The sequence below is a fragment of the Sciurus vulgaris genome (assembly GCF_902686455.1).
Source record: "Sciurus vulgaris genome assembly, chromosome: 13".
Classification (NCBI taxonomy): Eukaryota; Metazoa; Chordata; class Mammalia; order Rodentia; family Sciuridae; genus Sciurus; species Sciurus vulgaris.
Window position 1 is genome coordinate 24,943,483 of NC_136474.1, and position 19,998 is coordinate 24,963,480.

General features: G+C 36.2%; 1 protein-coding gene across 1 annotated transcript in view; it reads left to right on the top strand.

Moving 5' to 3' along the window:
- The window catches only part of MFSD14B (major facilitator superfamily domain containing 14B), a 55,657-nt gene that overhangs the window by 30,001 nt on the left and 5,658 nt on the right, over positions 1-19,998 (top strand). The window contains exons 3-8 of the mRNA XM_079109446.1: positions 63-125; positions 8,792-8,919; positions 11,542-11,656; positions 14,224-14,442; positions 16,034-16,147; positions 19,878-19,949. Of these exons, the coding sequence (XP_078965572.1) occupies positions 63-125; positions 8,792-8,919; positions 11,542-11,656; positions 14,224-14,442; positions 16,034-16,147; positions 19,878-19,949 (711 nt within the window). The remainder of the gene's footprint in view (positions 1-62; positions 126-8,791; positions 8,920-11,541; positions 11,657-14,223; positions 14,443-16,033; positions 16,148-19,877; positions 19,950-19,998) is intronic.

The window sequence follows — 19,998 nt, forward strand, 5'->3', positions numbered from 1 at the left end:
CCAGAAATCTTTCCCTTTAATTTGCATTTGAATATGTCTTGATGTTTGTTTGCTTTTTGTAGGTTCTACATGAAACATTTCCTCAACACACATTCCTCATGAATGGTCTCATTCAAGGTGTAAAGGTAAGAACAATTTTTGTGTGGTTCATAATGAACCAAAACTAGGAATCCTTAAGTTCTTCAACTTTGGAGATTTAAGTGAGTCTTAAGGAAGCAATTACTATTTGTTTTGGAGACTTTAATTTAAATTTTTAGTTGAAATGTCAAAGTCAGAATGAAATTAACACAAATACCAAGTCATTGAATGGTTTATCATTAAAAATAATGTGAATACTTTATACACCTCCTTTTATTTTTAGTTTATAAAGGTTTAATTATTATGTTTACCTTTAACTGTGTTCCTTTTTTTTTTTTTTTTTTTTTTTGCGGTGCTGGGGATCGAACCCAGGGCCTTGTGTTTGCAAGGCAAGCACTCTACCAGCTGAGCTATGTCCCCAGCCCCGAAACTGTGTTTCTTATCGACAGAAAATAGTGGGCCACTGTAATCTTAGATAGACTTTGAGTCTGAGGAAAAAGGAAGCATCAGTATTCAGCTGGATATTTATTTAGTCTTAACACTTGATTTAATTAGCCTTTAATTCATTATCTTGATTTTAATGTGTGTGCAAGAAAAGATGATAGTAAAGTCTGTGGGTATAAGACCTAATTTGCCCTTCTCAGCTTAGACACTATGAATCTGTTTATAATTATGCTTTATGCAGAACAGTACACTAAAAATTATGCCCTAATAATTTCTTGAATTCAGCCATAGAAACTTAGATTCCTAGCTTTGAGCAGCATCAATTATAATGATTTATTTATTCTGTGCCCATTTTTGGAAAGGATTTATTCTTTACCTATTTTTTAAAAGAATATAGACAATTTATTTATTTTTTATTTTTTATTTTTTTGGGGATTGAACCCAGAGTCTTGTGCTTGGAGGCAAGCACTCTACCTACTGAGCTATATCGAGCCCTAGACAGTTTAAATAAAGGTTGAAAGAAGAAATTTCTTTATAGTAAGAGAAGGAAGGATATCATTTAGAATGCTGTGAGCACCAGTTTATGCAAACTCTAGATTAAAAAAAAAAAAACTAAATCGAGAGAGAACATTGATGAAACTATAGTAAGTATATCCTTAAATACAGTAGTTTCTCAGGAAGGTTACTTTATAGATCTTGGCTTGTGAAAAAACTGATAAAGTGCGTTTTATGTGTCTGGGTCTGCAAAATAAAACTAACTCAGCCTAAAGATGAGCGTCATGCCGTGCTTCCACCAAAGAATATCTACAGTGTTTTTCTAGAAGATAGGGAATAAAAAAGGTATTTATTTCAGTTTATGCAGACTTGAAAAGGAATTACTGAATTTCAATCTGACTTAAATATTTTAATCATTGGTTACTGTTTCAAGGGTAGACATATAAAGATAACACTTCTGCAGTAAACATAGCTTTATTAAGATTTCTTAATATGCTTATCAACATAGTGGAATGAATATGGCATCAGATTGCCTTAACTTCAAATCCCTTCTCTGCATCTTATTAACTGTGTTAACTCAGTTAAATGATTTTACCTCCCTAAACCTCAGCTTGATTATTCAGGAAATGGGAAAGATAAGAATGCTTTCTAATAGGGTGCTTGTGAGGATTAAATGATAGTATGTATAACAGTTCTTAACACTGTATATTTGCATTCTAAATATTGAATGTTGCAAAGAAAAATATCAAAAACAAACGGTACTGTTAGAATGAAATATTAGTGGACATTTTTCTTAGTAGTTTGAGGAAGAATTTTCTTTGATTTAGAAAAGGAATTCATAAAGGAAAAGAATGAATCTATTATTTTGTAGTTTTAGACTTTGATAAACCAAAACAACCATCATCAAAATTAAAAGACAAATGAAAAATGTTATTTGTAACATATAACAGAAAGAAGAATTCTATTCTTGACATGAGAGTGTGGTCAGAGTAAAATCATAAGGAAATGAGCAATATTCCAGAAAGATGTAAACTGGCAGTTTAAAAAACACATCAATGTAAAAGTAACCAAAGAAGCTAAATCAAATTGGGCAATACTTTTATATATCAAATTGGTAAAAATTTTAAACTGATAAGAACTAATTTATTCATTGTGTGGTGGGATAGTCCCCACACAGTACTGATAAGAGTTTAGCTTTTCTGGAATGCAGGTTAGAAAATATTTATATAAGCTGGGGATGTAGCTCAGTGATAACATACTTTAGCATGCAGGAGGCCCAGGAATGGATCCCCAGCAGTGCAGAGAGAGAAAATTCATATATTTTAGCAAAGCAGTTTTATTTCTAGGAAGTTGTTCTAACCAAATAGTTCCTTAAAGATTCAGTTTAAGGACTGTTACAGTTTTATTTGTAACAGTAAACATGAAAACAATTAAAATGCCTTAAAATTAAAAGAACAAATAAATACATTGTGATAGAGCTATATGATATCATGCAAACATAAAGGGAACATGTGTTTGAAGAACATCATAATGTATGAAACAAACAGGACATAAATATAGTTCTGTTTTATTTTGGCATGCATGTATTTGTGCATACACATACACCCACATGTATGTATATGCAGGAAAAATTATGAAAAGGGAATCAAAATCACCTGAAGGTGTTTTGCTTGTTCGTTTGTTTTTTGGGTAGCCCGATTATGTCATTTTAAGCTCTCTGGCCTCCAAGTCCCTGTTGAGAAGTATACTGATAGGTTATTAGTGATTCGCTGTGTGTTCAGTGTTCAGTTTCTTCTCTCTCGCTTCTTTAAAGATTCCCTTATACTGTCTTTCAATACTGATGATAATGAGTTATCAGGATAGGTCTGAGTTTACCTTGGAGTCCATTGAACTGCTTATATATATTTATATTCATATCTCATCAAAATTTGGAAGTTTGGGGGGAATGAAATAGCTCTTCCCATTATATTCCATGCATGTGTGATTACATCAGAATGAACCCCACTATTACGTGTAACTATAATGTACTAATAAAAATATGTTTTTAAAAACTTTTGGAAGTTTTCAGGCATTATTTCTTTAGCTCTTCTCTCTGCCCTTTCTTTTTCTTCTTCTTAGACTCCCACTTTGCATATTTTAGTCTGCTTGATAGTATCCCAGGATCCCTTCGAATCTGTTCACTTTTCTTTAGTCTTCTTTCTATTCTTCAGGCTAATTTTCATTATTGATTTTCAAGTTTGCTGATTCTTCTGCCTGCTCAAATTTGCCTTTGAATCCTTCAAGTGACTTTAAATTTTCAGTTACTGTATCTTTTCAGCTCCAGAGTGTGTGTTTGATTTCTTTTTTAGGTCTTCTGTCTAGTCATGATATTTCCATTTACTTCTTATGTCTTTTTTTTTTTTTTTTTTTTTTTTTACTTCCCCACACACATCTTCCTTTATTTCTCTGAGCATCTTTTTTTGTTTTGTTTTGTTTGTTTTGTTTTCCTTTCTCTCTCTCTCTCTCTCTCTCTCTTTTTAACTGTTGTTGTGGGCCAGGGATCATCCTAAGGCATAAACTTATGGTATATTCTTAGTGTGTGCCTTCCCTTGGATATATGGTTACTTTATATTTACTAGTGTATGTGCAGTTGCTTTTGAATATCTTAATATTTAATATATATCTTCTAGAAGGAGAAAACAAGAAAAATAAAGGGAAAGAGAAAAAAGGCCATTGGCCCTTTAAGTTCTCCAGAAGATACTTTAGCCACATGGGAGGGGCAATAACAAGACCTCTTTGCCTGTACTTCTGCTGTAAAAGACAGCAATCAGTGATCATATCACAGATCTCTAGCTCTTGGGGGAAAATGCTGGCCTCCACAGGTTGTATATAGGTTTTTCCAGAAGCACTGCTTAGCTTCCTACCATGGGGCTGGAGTAGAAAATGGGCTAGCGTGCTAAAAGCTGAAATTGATAAAAATTAATTATATTTTTCTGAAAATTGTAAGCCTTCAGTACACTTCAGAATTCTAAAGTGATTATTATCTGTTAGAGTCTACCAGTGTTTTTATAAAAATTTGTATCAGTCATTGAATAATCAAGATCACTTTATACTGTCATTTGACAGCCCACTCTGCCTTCCAAAGCAAGGACTTGCCAATGTTATTTGTAATGATTTTATGCTATTCCATTGTACCATAATACACTTGCCATTTCCCTTCCAGGTGGTTTTCACACTGTTGAAGATAATTCTATAATAAAAATTTTAAAAAATCTTATCTTGGATTTTGTATTGATTGCTAAAATTAGAGTCATAAAGGTGAAACTAGGCTGGGTATTTTTCGGGTCTTACACATCTTCTAGAGCAGCTGTGTTACCCACTGGTGTTGTATATTGTCTGTCTTATCATACACTCATGCAGGTGTTATTTTTCAAATTTATTCAGTGACTTGGTAGTTATGTTTTACTATTACTATTTTGGTAGTACTGGGGATTGAACCCAGGAGCACTTTACCACTGAGTTACATCCCCAAACCCTTTTTATTTATTCTGAGACAGAATCTTACTAAGTTACCCCAGGCTGGCCTTGAACTTGGATCCTTTTGCCTCAGCCTTCTGAATATCTGGGATTGCAGGCACGTGCCACCATTCCCAACTAGACTATTAATTTTATTTGTGTTTTCCTGATTACAGATGAAACTATTTTTTAAAAATATTTTTATCTGTAGATGGACACAATGTCTTTTTTTATTTATTTTTTTATGTGGTGCTGAGAATCGAACTCAGTGCCTCACACATGCTAGGCAAGTGTTCTACCTCTGAGCCACAACCCCAGCCCTGAAACTGTGTATTTTTACATGTGTTTTACTCTCTACTTCTGTGAAATATCATTCAAATGGTTTATTTTTCCAATGGAAATTGTTCACTTCCTTAATACTTCAATTTAGTACCTGTTCACCTTAACAATTATAAAGAAAAACATTCTCAGACTGATTCTACTTCTCAGATTCCCAGACTTACTTGCCAGTCATTTTTTAATGTCTGTTTTGTTTGTTTTTTGTTTTTGTTTTGTTTTTGTAGTAGTCTACCACTAAGCTACATTCCCAGGTTTTTTTGTTTTGTTTGTTTGTTTTTTCCCCTAAAATTTTGATGCAGGGTTTCACCTAGGCTAGCCTCAAACTTCAGATCCTCCTGCCTCAGCCTGCCAAGTTGCTGGGATTACAGGCATGTTCCACCATACCTGGTTCAGCAATTTTTCTTTTCTTTTTCTTTCTTTTTTTTTTTTCTTGGTTTTAAGAAAGATTACATTTTATTTTATATTTTTGTGGTGCTGGGGATTGAACCCAGAGTCTCACACATTCTACTACCAAGCTATAGCCCTGGCCCACAGCAGTTCTTTTCTTTTCTTTTCTTTTCTTTTCTTTTCTTTTAGTTGTAGATGGACACAATACCTTTATTTTTATTTATGTGGTGCTGAGGATTGAACCCAGTGCCCCACACATTCGAGGCAAGCGCTATACCACTGAGCCACAACCCCAACCCACAGTTTTTTCTTTTTATGAAATCGAAACATGTGGCAGACGTTGTTGTCTGACTATCAATGAAAAGTTGTATTAGGGTTCTCCAGAGAAACGAAACCAATAGGATACATCTACATACACCCCATGATTTTACTATTATGAGAATTATTTTAAGGATTAACTCACATGATTATGGGGCCTGCCAAGTCTGAAATGGGCAGGGCATCTAGCAGGTTGGCAGCTTCAGATGTTGCTGCCACAGCCTTCACCTTGCATGAGACTTGCCCGAATTACTAAGAGTGATTCCTTTTAGTTAGAGCCAATTAATTATAGATGTTAACTACACCAACAGCCAGACTGGGGTTAGGTTAAATATCTGGATACTATAGCCTCACTAAACTGACACATAAAACTAACCATCACCCCAAAGTTATGGTTAACAGGAGCAAGTGGATTGACTATAACTGTTTTCTTCATTGAAATAGCAGGTCCAGCTGGGTGTGGTGGCACGTACTTGTAATCCCAGTGGCTTGAGAGTCTGAGGCAGGAGGATTCAGAGTTCAAAGCCAGCATCAGCAATGGCAAGGCGCAAGCAACTCAGTAAGACCCTGTCTCTAAATAAAATACAGAATAGGGCTGGGTACGTGGCTGAGTGGTTGAGTGCCCTTGAGTTTAATCTCTAGTACCAAAAACAAAAAGAAAAAAGAAATGGCTGCTTTAGCTGTCCAATGTCTACTTTGAAACCTCAAAGTTAGTAATAAGAGCCCTTTGTTAGTACGTTATTTTTTATACAAAATTTGGTATCTTTTCAATGACTCAAACCAATTTTGGGGTGAGTTGTATTTGCCATTCTTTTTAAACTTTTTAAAATGTTTTTGGGTAATTTCATTTAATTGAATGAGTTTTAATTGATGCTTTGTAAAATTAGGACCTATACTTGTTGGGTTATGGTTTCATGATACGAGTACAGTCAATCCTCGTTATTTGTAGATTCCATTTTTTTTTATTTTAATTTTTAAGCATTTTGTTCTTACTTGCAAATGGTACTCTGCAAACTTAATATTTATGAAATACTTGCCCATCAAAGTACAGAATGTCCTCCTCAATCTCTACAGCTCCAGTAATGTCGCTAGATGGGATTTAAGGTCAGTTTGGGTAGTAAAGAAATAAACTGACAGAAGAAAGTCTTTGATTTTTAGGAAATATAAGTTTTCCAAAGAGGCAAGTATTTTATTAAATTGTATTGTAGCATCTTAATAAAACAGGATAATTTTAGTATCTGTTATTGTCTCTGAGGATTTGATTTAAGCAATATTTAAAGTAGGTATTAAAATGAAATTTAAATTCATAATCTAGGAGACATTTTTTTTCTATTAAACTACATTATTTTAAATATAACTTTAATACTTGACCTTCTCATATCTGTTATTCAAAAATAGTATATGTGGGGCTGGGAATGTGACTCAGTGGTAAGAATATTTGCCGAGTGTGCAGGGCCCAAGCACCCCCCATACACACACACACACACACACACATATACACACACACACACACACATATACACAAAAGAGGAACATTCCCAATTTTAAGCATTGTATGAAATCGGAAATCAAAACTGTCCAAAAACTTTTCCTGGGTTCTTTGTACTTCAGAAGTTTTTGTTACTGTTGATGGTGTCCGTGTTTATTGTTTTCTACTGCCTTACCCTCTTAAATTTCATTTTCTTGACCAACTATCTAGATACTCAGGTCTTATACTTGTGAGATTCTGAAGGAACATAAAATGTTTTCTAAAATTCATGAAGCTGATTATCATAAGTCCTAAATTTGAGCCTTTCTTCTGCCATCTTTTAGCTCTGACAGGAAAATTATTTAATCTTCTATTACTTTAGATAGGAGAGCCCACCAAATGCCCTTAAAGTCTTCTATGGCTCAGGAATCAAGGTTCGTTCCCTGGGCCATGATAAAGTTTACATTTCATAGGAGCCAAAAAAGCTTTTCTATTCAGCTGGCCTCTCCATTGGCCTCTCACCTCCCCTTACTTAATTTTACCCATGTTATCTGTCCTGGACAATTCATGTAGGATTAACTGGGGTTAACTGGTGTCCATGGCCAAAGAGGGTTTGGAATCTGTTCCTTTTTCCTCCAAGCTATGTGATCTTGGAAACTTCTTTGAGTGGATTTCCCCTTAAAAGTTCTGTTCAATTCACCAGCCAGTTCTTTTATGGACATCAGGGTACAGAGATGAAAAGGAACCTCATCCTTCTGTTACTACTCTGTTTTTAATCCAGTAGAGAAAATAGACAGATAAGTAGAATTGTAATGAAGTTTTGAAATGACAATAAAAGAGGTATGTATGTATTAGGTGGGGAAACTTGTTTATTATGCCCCTTCCCTCACCCCACCCCCATGATGTAATGAATTGTTTCAGTAGCTGAGAGACTAGTCAGTCAGGAAGAATGGCAGCTTACTGGGTCCAGGTGTGGGAAGGGTAGCATGCATGTGGGCCTATGCAAAAGACCATTAGCACAAAGGAACATGATACATTCAGAAAACCACAAACATTGTGTGTGGCCAAAGCATAGGATATATGTCAGTGGTCAGATTTTGGTGAGTCTTATTTATATGCTATGCAAAGGTTGTTTGTTTTTGGTGGTTTTTTTTTTTTTTTTTTTTTTTTTTTTTTTTGGTACTGGGAATCGAATCCAGTGATGCTTAACCACTGAACCACATCAGACTTTCTTTATTTTTTGAGACAGGGTCACACTGTTGCTTAGGGCCTTGCTAATTTGCTGCGGTTGGCTTTGAGCTTGTGACATTTAATGTATGTACACTCATCCTTTTTATCCCATTAAGGCCTTTGAGGTATATGGCATGTGTTCATTTGGGTATCTTGATTGCACCAATTAATACTGAGCTGTGCACAGAAGCAATATGCCATATGTATTTATCAAAGGGAATTAAGTTTCTGGCTTCTTCCCATGTGCTTGGTGTGTTTTAATCTTAGGGCCCAACCATGGGTATATAGTTAAATATCATCTTTATCTCAGTTTCTTCTAGAAAGCAAGCTTTTTAACTCCTTCCTTTCATTTCTAATAGCATGTTAAGAATGTTTATTAGAATTTTGTTTTAAATAGCAGTTTGTATTTAATGTTTCAAATTATTCTGTTTGGGAGCCAGTAAAATTAATTGGAACTAATGCATCTAGAAAATAAGAATTGCAGATATTTGGGGGATCGCATTCCACGTCTGATCTTTGCATCTGTTTCTTCTCCAGGGCCTGCTCTCTTTTCTGAGTGCCCCGCTCATAGGCGCGCTCTCCGATGTGTGGGGGAGGAAGCCTTTTCTCCTTGGCACTGTTTTCTTCACCTGCTTCCCTATCCCACTGATGAGGATCAGCCCATGGTGAGTGGCTCAGCTCTTCGCTATTCTACCAGCCTATTTTGAGTCACATGTAAATAATAGAATCCAGAAATCCGAAATTCTCAATGCTCCACACCCAAAGATTTTCAAGCACTGACAAAGCAATTCTGATGATTTGGTGTACACAAACTTGGTTTCATGTCAAAAATATTACATAAAATTACCTTCAGGCGTTGTGTGTAAGATATATATGAAACTTGGATGAATTTCCTGTTTGGACTCGGTCTCACCCCCAAGATATCTCTGTGTTTATGCAGATATTCCAGAAGGAAAAACAAAAACAAAAACCCAAATCTGAAATATATCTGGTCCCAAGCATTTCAGAAAGGCATATGCAACCTGTACTTAACCTTTGTAGATAACTTCAAAACCACCTCAGAGCATTTGTACCTCTGCTTTTATTTGTTCTTTTTGGTACTGCCAAAAACCAGTGGGTAGTAGCCATCCATGCCCATTTTATAAATGAGAAATGAAAAAGCCCACAGAATTAAGTCTCAGATAAATTACTTAGGTAAATAAATAGAAATAAAAGTTATCTTCAAGGGCAGCTGTTGTTGCCGTGATGTCAGTTACAGGAGTTCCATCCTGGGAGTGGCTTACAGTCCCCTTGTGGCTCAGTGTACATTGCAAATGTATTGTTTTTGTCAGCTCATTGCTCTGGGGCACTGACATGAGCATAGTTTATATCATAATGGATAGGAGTCACTTTTCTGTTTAGTATAGTAGGACTGATGGTTTATTCTGAATTATATGAATTTGAGTCCATTTTTTTCTCCTTCAGTGTGATAAATCTAGCAGGGAACCAAAGTCTGTTTATTTACCATGAAGGAGTGGGAATTTATACATCCTCTCGAGGCCAGAGGATAGTATTTTGGCCAGTATTCATGCTGCTGAGACAATCTTTCTATGTGAATACAACACTTAAATATGAAATCTTTCTTTTGGTGGAGGTTTTTGTTTGTTGGTATTTTGCCATGGTGCTGGGAATGAGAGAATTTTGAGCTGAACACTCTACCACTGAGCTATGTTCTCAGTTTATTATGGTTTTTAATGCAGTTAATGTATTCATAGGTTTTGTTTGTTGGTTGCCTCTTGTGAAATGTTTTCATTTGATTTCTGACAGGAATTTCATGTCACCATTCGTTATATTCTAAATTTGTTGGGCCAGGTGTGGTGGTGCACACCTGTAATCCCAGCAACTCAGGAGGCTGAGGCAGGAGGATTGCAAGTTTGAGGCTAGCCTCAGCAACTTAGCAAGACCCTGTCTCAGAGTTAAAATATTTTAAAAAAGATCTGAGGATATAGCTCAGTGGTGGAGCACCCCTGAGTTCAGTCCCAGTACCAAAAAAATAAAAATAAGTAAATTTGTTGGGTTCCCAATATCATTTTATTTTCTACCAGGTGTTAAAATTTTATAAAGTACTTCTGGTATTGAATCTTCATGTCCAAGAACAAACACATGCTTTTCTAGTGAGTTAGGTTTTTTAAAAGATGTTGATGGACCTTTGTTTTGATATTTAAATGCAGTACTGAGAATTGAACCCAGTGCCTCATACATGCTAAGCAGGCACTCTACCACTGAGCCACAAGCTCAGCTCCTTTAAACTTTTCTTATAATTTTTTCTTATAATTGCTTGATTTTCAAGGTATATTAATGTTGTCTGTAAATAATTTTATCTTTTTCCTTCCTGTTGTTATACTACTCCCTACTTTGGCTAATTTTGCTGACTAATTATAAGGTTGAAGTGAGGATTGAGCCTGGTCTTTTGAGGGCAGAGTAGGCAGAGTTTCATTTGTAGCTAGCTTTTTGTCTTGAAAACTACTCATTCCTCTTTTACCCAGAGATTTTCTTTTTTCAAATCAAGGTTGGATATGAAACTTTATTGAATGATTTTTTAGCATGAATGGAGATTGCTTTTTCTCCTTAATAGGATTAGTTATATCACTATGTTTCCTAATTTTTTTAAAATATATTTTTTAGTTGTAGGTGAACACAATGCCTTTACATTATTTTTATGCGATGCTAAGGATCGAACCCAGGGCCTCACATGTGCTAGGCGAGTGCTCTACCACTTAGCCACAACCCCAGCCTTCCTAATATTGAAGTATTCCTGTATCCTAGAATGAACTATACTTTTTGTTAAGATTCTGTTTACTAATATTTTAACTTGGTTTTTTAAGCATCTTTGCAAATAATAGACATTTTTGGTCTTAATTGCATTAATATTTTTTATTATGCTTTTTCCTTTTATGTAGACTTTTAAAAAAATGTGTTATATATGTCCTTTTCTTAACTAAAGGAAGAAAATTTGAAAAATTTTTATTCTGTTGGCTACCTTTGAAACAATATACCTAAAACTTTTACTCAATCCCCTTATTCTTTATTTCTTTTCTGTTTCATTTTTTTTTTAGATCAAATGAGCAATAACAGAATTAGTGTATTTCTTCTTCCTCCTCATCTTAATTTTTTATGCCTTTTAAGTATACACTACATATACACGTATATTTATTTCTTGGTTTGTAATCTTTACATGATGTTTTTGGTGCTGGTATAAAGCTGTACATAAATGTCTCTCCTGGATAATTAAAATAATCTCTTTATAGGTGGTATTTTGCAATGATTTCTGTGTCTGGAGTCTTCTCAGTCACCTTCTCTGTGATATTTGCCTATGTAGCTGATGTCACTCAGGAGCACGAGCGAAGTACTGCTTATGGATGGGTAAGATACTAGATTTGTTTTTTTAAATTGGAGTAATAATTAACATTCTATCAGAGATTCACCAGAAAGTAAGATTTCAAATAAGATCCAGAAGTGGGATTGAAGAGGTGTTAGAACCTGAGCAGTGTTAATCCACTGTTACTCAGTAGCTGGTTGTGTGTCTTGGGCACTCATTTGGTGATAGAACTATAGAAGAAGAATTGTTCATTCGTGCAGCAAATAGTTGTTGAAAAATAAAAGTTACAGGAGACTTTGTTTGATAATTTGGTGTATTAGACTATCTTTCTAATTTTCTCAGGCATGATAATGGTATTGTGGTTATGTAGGAGAAGAAAGACCCATTAGAAGATGACAGCTGAAGCATTTTGGGTCAGTGTCACTACTCTGCAAGTTACTTTCAAGTAGTTCAGGGAAAAGAGCACGTGCACATGTGGGTGGATGTGCGGGCATGTGTTCAGTGCCTGAATCTGTTGGTACACAATTGAGTGTGTGTCATACCCTTCTCCCAAATTCATCTGTGTTTGAAAATGTTCAAATAATAATAAGAAGAATGATTTGGCTGGATTGTGGAGAATAATAGGTGAGAGGGGAATGGATGCCAGAAACCAGGTAATTACTCTCCTTGAAATCCACTCCCTGGAATAGCGTTGGGTAGATCTTCATTGTTGACTAAGTGAGTAAGTTCACGATGGGCATGTAGACAATCATCACTCTTCCACACAAGAAGAGTGTTGTGTGGAAGCACTTTGTACTTAGTCAGCTTTAGTAGTTCAGATCTTTTCTTTCATTCAGTCCCTCTTCCCTCGACTCTACCTGCTCGCTCTCCCTTCCCTCTTGAATTCCTCCCATGCATGTCTTTCATGCCCACTCCTGAAACAAGGGCATCTGCAGAGCATTGTGAGGACAGAGGAAAGAGCTGACAGGATGGCTTCGAAGGAGGCAGGGTATTCAATGTGGGCCATAGAATTGGCCATCAGGATGGTAAAGAGTGCCTTGAGCCTGTTGGTCACAGTGATGCAGCTTTCTTGTGCACCCTGGGAAATGCCTGCAGGGATACTCAGTTCCCTGCAATTTTATTGGATTTCTGACCCTTGCTTTCAGCAGGAAAACCATTCACAAAACTGTGGGGCTGAGCGGCAATTCTTTAAAGATTTCGGAGAGAGTTTGCAGTAGTCACCAGAAGAGGCTCTGACTTACCCTCTCTAGCTTAGCTTGTCACCCTAAGATGGCAGTTTGGATTCATGCCTACTCGTGGGTGCACATCCTAGCTGGGCCAGGGCCCTGCTGAAGTATCCCAGCCAGCTCCAGCAACTCAGCAAGTAGGCTGCTGGGTTTATCTCTGGGCCAGGACTCTTGCAGCCTCTCTGTCTTACAGAGGTAGGAGAATTTATTGTAATTTACTTTCAGGATGTGCAAGTTAGGTTCTAAAAGGCATTTTGAAACCCATTAGAAAACAATATATAATGTATATGTGTACCTTCTTTACTAAACTTTTTCTAGTAAACCAAGAAAATGATAATTTTTTCCAGGCCACAGCAGTGAATAGTCCTGTTAATAAGTAACTTAATGCTTATGGAGAGTTTGTTGTGATGAAGTCATTCTTTAGATTTATTCACCAGAGTTCCATTGAATGTTAAGTGAAGAGGGATTTAGATTTAAAGCAATAAAAAATTAAACAAGGAGGCTCCTTTCAATTTTAAGAAAGGCACATTTTGCATAGTTTCGCGGCATCATAGACTGCTCCCTCTGGACCTGAGGACGCTGCAGTGATGTTCCCTCAACCCTCAGGACACCCAGTGCTCCACAGCACCTGAAGGGATAACAGCACTGCTTTCGTTGTTGTTCACTTTCCACTGCAGTCAGTCTGCAGGCAGCTGTGTGGTAGTCCTGAGCTTCTCAAATTAAGTGGAAAGGGGCTTTGTTTCCTTCTTCAACTGGTACATCGTAGGTACTCACTAAACACTGAATGAAGGAATTCTTGATTCCCGAATTGGAATTCTCCTCATCTCCCACCCCCTTTACTTGTGGGGTAAGTTTTCACGATTTTACTCCCATAGCTCTCCAGGATATCTCCAGTTCGTTTGTGAATAAACTCTTAAACAGAATTACTTTAATTCTTCTTTTTTTTTTCTTTGGTGTTGGGGATATGAACTCAAGGCCTTGATGCTTGCAAGGCAAGCACTTTACCGACTGAGCTATCTCCCCAGCCCTTAATTCTTCTTTTATAATTTTTTAAGATGTTGATGGACCTTTATTTTACTCATTTATTTATATGCAGTGGTAAGGATCAAACCCAGTGCCTCATGCATATTAGGTTGTGCTCTGCCACTGAGCCACAACCCAGGCCCCTTTCATTCTTTTTTATTCTTAAAATTTGTATGCAACATATTTCTTTTTCTTGTTTAAAGTCAGGGACAGATGAGTGCAGGTGTGTACCCACAGGACCCTAGGGGAGAGAGTGTTTTCCCACAGGTGTGCACCTGCAGCAGGTGGGACTCTGGGCAGGAACATGTTTTCTCTACAGATGTGCGCCTGTGGCACCTGAGTGACAGTGTGTTTTCTTGCAGGTCTCAGCCACTTTTGCAGCTAGTCTTGTCAGCAGCCCAGCCATTGGAGCATACCTTTCTGCCAGTTATGGAGACAGCCTCGTTGTGCTCGTGGCCACAGTGGTGGCTCTTCTGGACATCTGTTTCATCTTGGTGGCTGTCCCAGAATCTTTGCCAGAGAAAATGAGACCAGTTTCCTGGGGAGCTCAGATTTCTTGGAAACAAGCAGACCCTTTTGCGGTAAATGGAAATATTCAGTTTGTAATGTCTAACGCAAGCAAACAAAAGAACATGCCTGCAGCCGTGAGCATCCCAGCAGATGGATCCATTTCTTTCTCCAGTAAAAATAGAAAAATTTTAATTACAAGGGACTGAGGTTTGTTGGACTACGAAAAAATATGTAGAATTGGTACCTAAGCCAAGCACGTCATAGGGAAGAGAGGAAAGGCAAATGTACGGTTAATTCCTGATGACAGCTTATGAAAGAAGTTTCTTTTTGCATAGTTATTTTCATTCTTTTTTTTCTTTAAGCAAGATAAGTGAAGGTGGTCATTTGAAGTGGTTCATTTTAATTCTAAAAGGGATAATACACTTGATCTAACTAAAAAAGTTATTTTCTAAATTGTTAATATATATTCACTTTGACCAGAGGCTGTGAACTTAGATTTTGCAGGTTAAGATTATTTGTTTTCTATGATCTTTTTTTGTAGGGGAGGGAGGAAGTGTGGGATTAAGGGATATCCTTCAGTAAAATCAAAAAAATTGGTGAGAAAAGTGTCTTATCTCTTACCCCCACCCCTTATCTAGTTTGAAATTACTATTGAAAGAAGTAACGTGGGGGAGAATGAAAGAAGCAGAGACTTTTTTGCTTTTTGTCTCCCAAGGTTACCTTTTAGGAAAAATACAAGTAAAATAAAATGTAACTCATCAAAGTTCTTTTCTAAAATGCCTACTCAGAGCAGAACCTGGTGGACCTTGCTCGTTCTTTTTGTGCCAGAATGTCAGGTGATAAAAAAGGAGTTTGGGGAAGGAAGCAGGAGTGGCTGGGATGCCACTTGTCATATGGCAATCAGGTTTCGCCTAGAAGCTCCTCGGTGAAGTGGAACTACTGTGGCTCACTTCTCAGGGTAGTTGTGAGGATTCAGTTAACATGTATCAGTGCACTAGTTTCTGGTGTGTAGTAAGGCCTCAACAGACACTGCCTGGTTTTGCTATTATAAATTATATAAAGGTTGCAGGGTGGGGACCTAGAAGCTCTTCAGCAGCACTTTTCATTCCTTCAGTAACAGTGCACCTTTTTGGTTCTGTTCAGTAATCCTGTGTAAAACAGATTTTTCAACAAAGAAGTAATGTTCAAAAGACTCTTGAAGCATATTTTTTTGTCTAACCAGGTTTACAGGCAAATCAGTTATCAATATTTTGAAGGCCAGAGTGAATTTAGGTGTAATGAAAATCCTATATTGGTTTTGATCTTAAAGAAGTAGTTATATTACAAATCAAGAGAGAAAAGTGATTTTCTTAAATGAGTCTATAGAAATACATGTTCAGGGCCTATTTATAGGATGGTTGGGACCTGTTAGGGGTATGAACCAATGTTGTTAACAAAGATGAGCAAGTGCTTTTTAAAAAGCTGCAATGCTTGAAATACATACATCTGAAATAAGAACTTGAAATTTCCAGAGAGCCAGTTATAGATTTAATATTAAGGCTTTTATAATGCATTGGACTTTTGTTATGTATCTTAATAGATCAAATTAGTGATGCCAGTATTTCATATATTGGTGACATTATGGCTGTTGACGTTTTATGTTTGTTCTCTGCTTATTCCCAGTCATTGAAGAAAGTTGGGAAAGATTCTACTGTCTTATTGATCTGCATCACCGTGTTTCTTTCGTATCTTCCTGAAGCTGGACAGTATTCAAGCTTTTTTCTCTATCTCAGGCAGGTGAGTAGTGGATGTCTAGTAGTATCTGAACATGAAAAATAGCAGAGATTGGAATCTATCCAAGGATAAATTAGGGAACCCTATAGAGAGGAAAATGTGAACTTGCTTCTAGTTATAAATTATGGCAGAGAATTAGTAAACAGAGACCTTCAATTCAGTGATAATATAAAAGGTAGTAAGAAGCCAGGTGTGGCACTGTTGTCCCACCTACTCTTTTGAGACTGGAGGATCACTTGAGCTCATGATTTTGCAACCAGCCTGAGCAACATAACAAGATCCTGTATCAAAACATAATAATAAAATCTAGCAATACATCTACTGTGGAAAAATCCCTTTGAGGATTATACAGAAAGGATTAGCAGAGAGGATTAGCAGAAACAGAATTTATTGTAATTTTTAAGACTTTTTAGAGCAGTTTTAGGTACATAGCCTCTTCCACTATCAATATCCTGGCACCAGGGTAGTCTTTTTACTAGAGCTAATGGACTACATCAACACATTATCATCACTCAGTCTTAGTTTACATTAGGCTCCACTTCTTGGTGTTACACACTCTGTGGTTTAGACAAAAGTATAATGACACGTTTCCAGCACTGTAGTGTCAGAGCATCTTCGGTGCCCTGAAATTCCTTATGCTCTGCCTATTCATCCCTCTTCTTACCCCCAACTCCTGATCTCTTTAACTGTCTCCATAGTTTTGCCTTTCCTAGAATGTCACAGGCTTGGAATTGTACAGTTTATAGCCTTTTCAGAGTGGCTTCTCTCACTTTGTAATATGCATTTAAGCATCCTCCATGTCTTTTCTTGACTTATTAGTTCATTCTTTTTGTAGTCCATTTCAGCTATTGAATGTTTCATAGTTTATCCATTCACCTACTGAAGGATATGTTGCTTGCTTCCAAATTTTAGCAGTTATGAATAAAGAAGTTAGAAACATCCATATATCATTTTTTAAATTCATAACACTAGCCATTAGATTTCATATAGAGGTAGCACTTATTCAGATATTCCTTGACTTGGGTCTGATCATGGCCAGCTTGCAGACCCAGCCTCATTGCCAGCAGCTCAGCTGCTGCTGTGAACCTCAAGATGGTTCACAAGCAACAAACAGAATCTATTCTCTCTGCTGATATCTTTCTCTTTAAAAACATGTACCTATTTTACCCTCCCCCAAATAGGTCACTGATTAAGATAGTTATAACAAGCATGACCCTTCTTTGTCTATCTGTTCTTCAGGTCTCTGGACTTGACAGTCCTGAGCTGCTTTTCATTTGGTCCTATCCTATTATTAATTTCACAGGAAAGGCAGAACTGGCCTCCTCCTAAGATAAATTCTCCTAGTTTTTGTAGATACTTTTAAATGAATTTTTTAAATTGGGTGGGTGCTGGGGATTGAACACAGGACTTGGGGCTTGCTAGGCAAGCATTTTAAAACTTAGCTACAACTCCAGTCCCCAAAATGAAATTTGATGAAATCTCATCTGCTCATTTCCTGAGAATATGAGACTTGTATTTTATATGGTGGCATAAGAATAAAGTTTTCTTCAAGGATTTTGGTTTTTGTTTTGCTGATTTGGGTGTGTAGATGCTAGAGACTTAGAGGAAAGAGTGGCAAGGTAGTGTTTACTATGGAAAACTATACTTTCCTTTATAGTTAGATTAAATGTGCACTTAATTTAGACAGAAATATAGGTAAAATAGGAAAACTCCAGGAACAGTTAAAAAAAAATCAAGATGTCTTCATATAATGATTATTCTAATCTTCTAGCCCTTTTTCCTATGCTTATGTTCATTTTACCTCCACCATCACCAATAATAGCAAATCAGAATTATTCCATGTTATTTTATATTTGTGCTTGCTTTCAAGAGTAATTAACAGTACAACCATAGAAATGAAAAGTTGTACCCCATTTGTGTACAATGAATCAAAATGTGTCTGTAAAAATAAAAAATAGTTTAATAAAAAGAAAAAAGTAATTAACACAATTATACCTTTTAGTTAAAATTACATTTGATATTTAAAATCTTATATTTGATAAGGAACTTGTATCCAAAATATATATAGAACTCTTTCACTAATGAAAAGACAGCCCAATTGAAAAAACAGGTTATTTCTTCAAGATACACAGAAGGCCCATTAGCACATGAAAATATGCACATTATGAGCTGTCAAGGGAGTGCAAGTCAAAACAAGATACCACTTCACCTACACTAGAATAGCTATAATGAAAAAGACAGGGACGTAGAAAAGTCAGAACCTTCAAACATGCTGGTGGGAATGTAAAATAGTATAAAATGGTGTAGCTGCCAAAAGCAAAGGAGTCTAGCAGTTCTTCAAAATGCTCATTGTAGAATTACCACATGACCCAGCAGATCTACTCCTAGGTATATACCCATGAGAAATGAAAACACATCTAATGCAGAAACTTGTATACTGATCATTATTTGCAGTAATAAAAAAAATGGAAACAATCCAAATATCCATCAACTAAATGAATAAATTAGCAAATATGGTCTCTCCATGTAATAGAACATCATTCAGCAATAAGAAGCAATGAAGTACTGATACATCCTACAACAACGTGAAAGCACTGTACTAAGTGAAAGAAGCAGTCACAATAGCCTGGTATTTTATGATTCCATTTATATAAAATGCTGGAATAAACAAATACATAGACAGGAAGCTGGTTAGGGGAGAGGTAGTCTGGGGGAATGGATCTCCTAATGGGTGCTGTGACTCTTTGAGGAGTGCTGAAATCTTCTAACATTGATCTTGATGATTGTTACCCAACTCTATAAATGTACTAAAACCTTTGAATTGTGTATTTATCATAGGGGAATTGTATGCTATTTAAACTCTTTAATTCCACAAAGATACTAAAAATACTCTATTTATAAATGTAAGCTGAGAATTAGCCCCTAAATAAAACTAAATTTTCAAGTTCCATTTTTTAAATATCATGTGATTAGATAATAATAGAATATTATCAAGAGCACTGAATTGGGATTCCAGCCCTAGCACTTTTATTACCTAGTTGTGTGATTGGAAGCAAGACACTTATTTTAAGACACTTTTTCTGAATTTTATAGAATTTTAATAATTTGTTCTGTTTAAATTCGATATTTAAAGCTTAAGAATTTTTGGCATTTTAGAGCTACTATTAAGATCAGAGAGCTTAGAAGTCATTGCCAGCCAACTTGGGCTGCTCGCTCATTAGAAGTACCATGGGAGCTTTTTAGAACAACCTGTCTCTGGGCCGTACTTCAAAGACTCTTATGTCATCGGTCTCCATGGGTTCTAGCATCTCATTGCTCTCCTCTTCCTCCCTTCTTTTCCCCACATGATTTTAATATGCAGCCACAATTGATAGACACTGACTTCACTGGTGAGCAAATTCCGCATTTGCAGCATCAAAAGTCATTATTTTCTTACATATTTTCTCTATTGTATTTTATTGCAAGATTTGTCAATTTTGCAGGTTGGGAATAGAGAGGAAATATGAAACAATAGCTATATAGTAGAAAATATCAAAATATTTTATAATTTAAGGTGTGCCTGCTTATAATGATTTCTTATAAAATATAAGCCATAAAATACTGGTTAAGTAGGTTCAGCTTTCAGCACTGCTCTCATTTGCCATCGGTTTTGTGAACTTTCCTAAACTATTTTATTCTATCATTTTAATAGAACTTATCTCTGTTACTTAAGTGTTTTCTTTCATTTCCTTAGGTCATAGGCTTTGGATCTGTTAAAATTGCAGCATTCATAGCTATGGTAGGAATTCTATCTATTGTGGCTCAGGTGAGTGTAATTTCACCCATACTTAAAGAAAGAAAGGTGTTGTTATTGT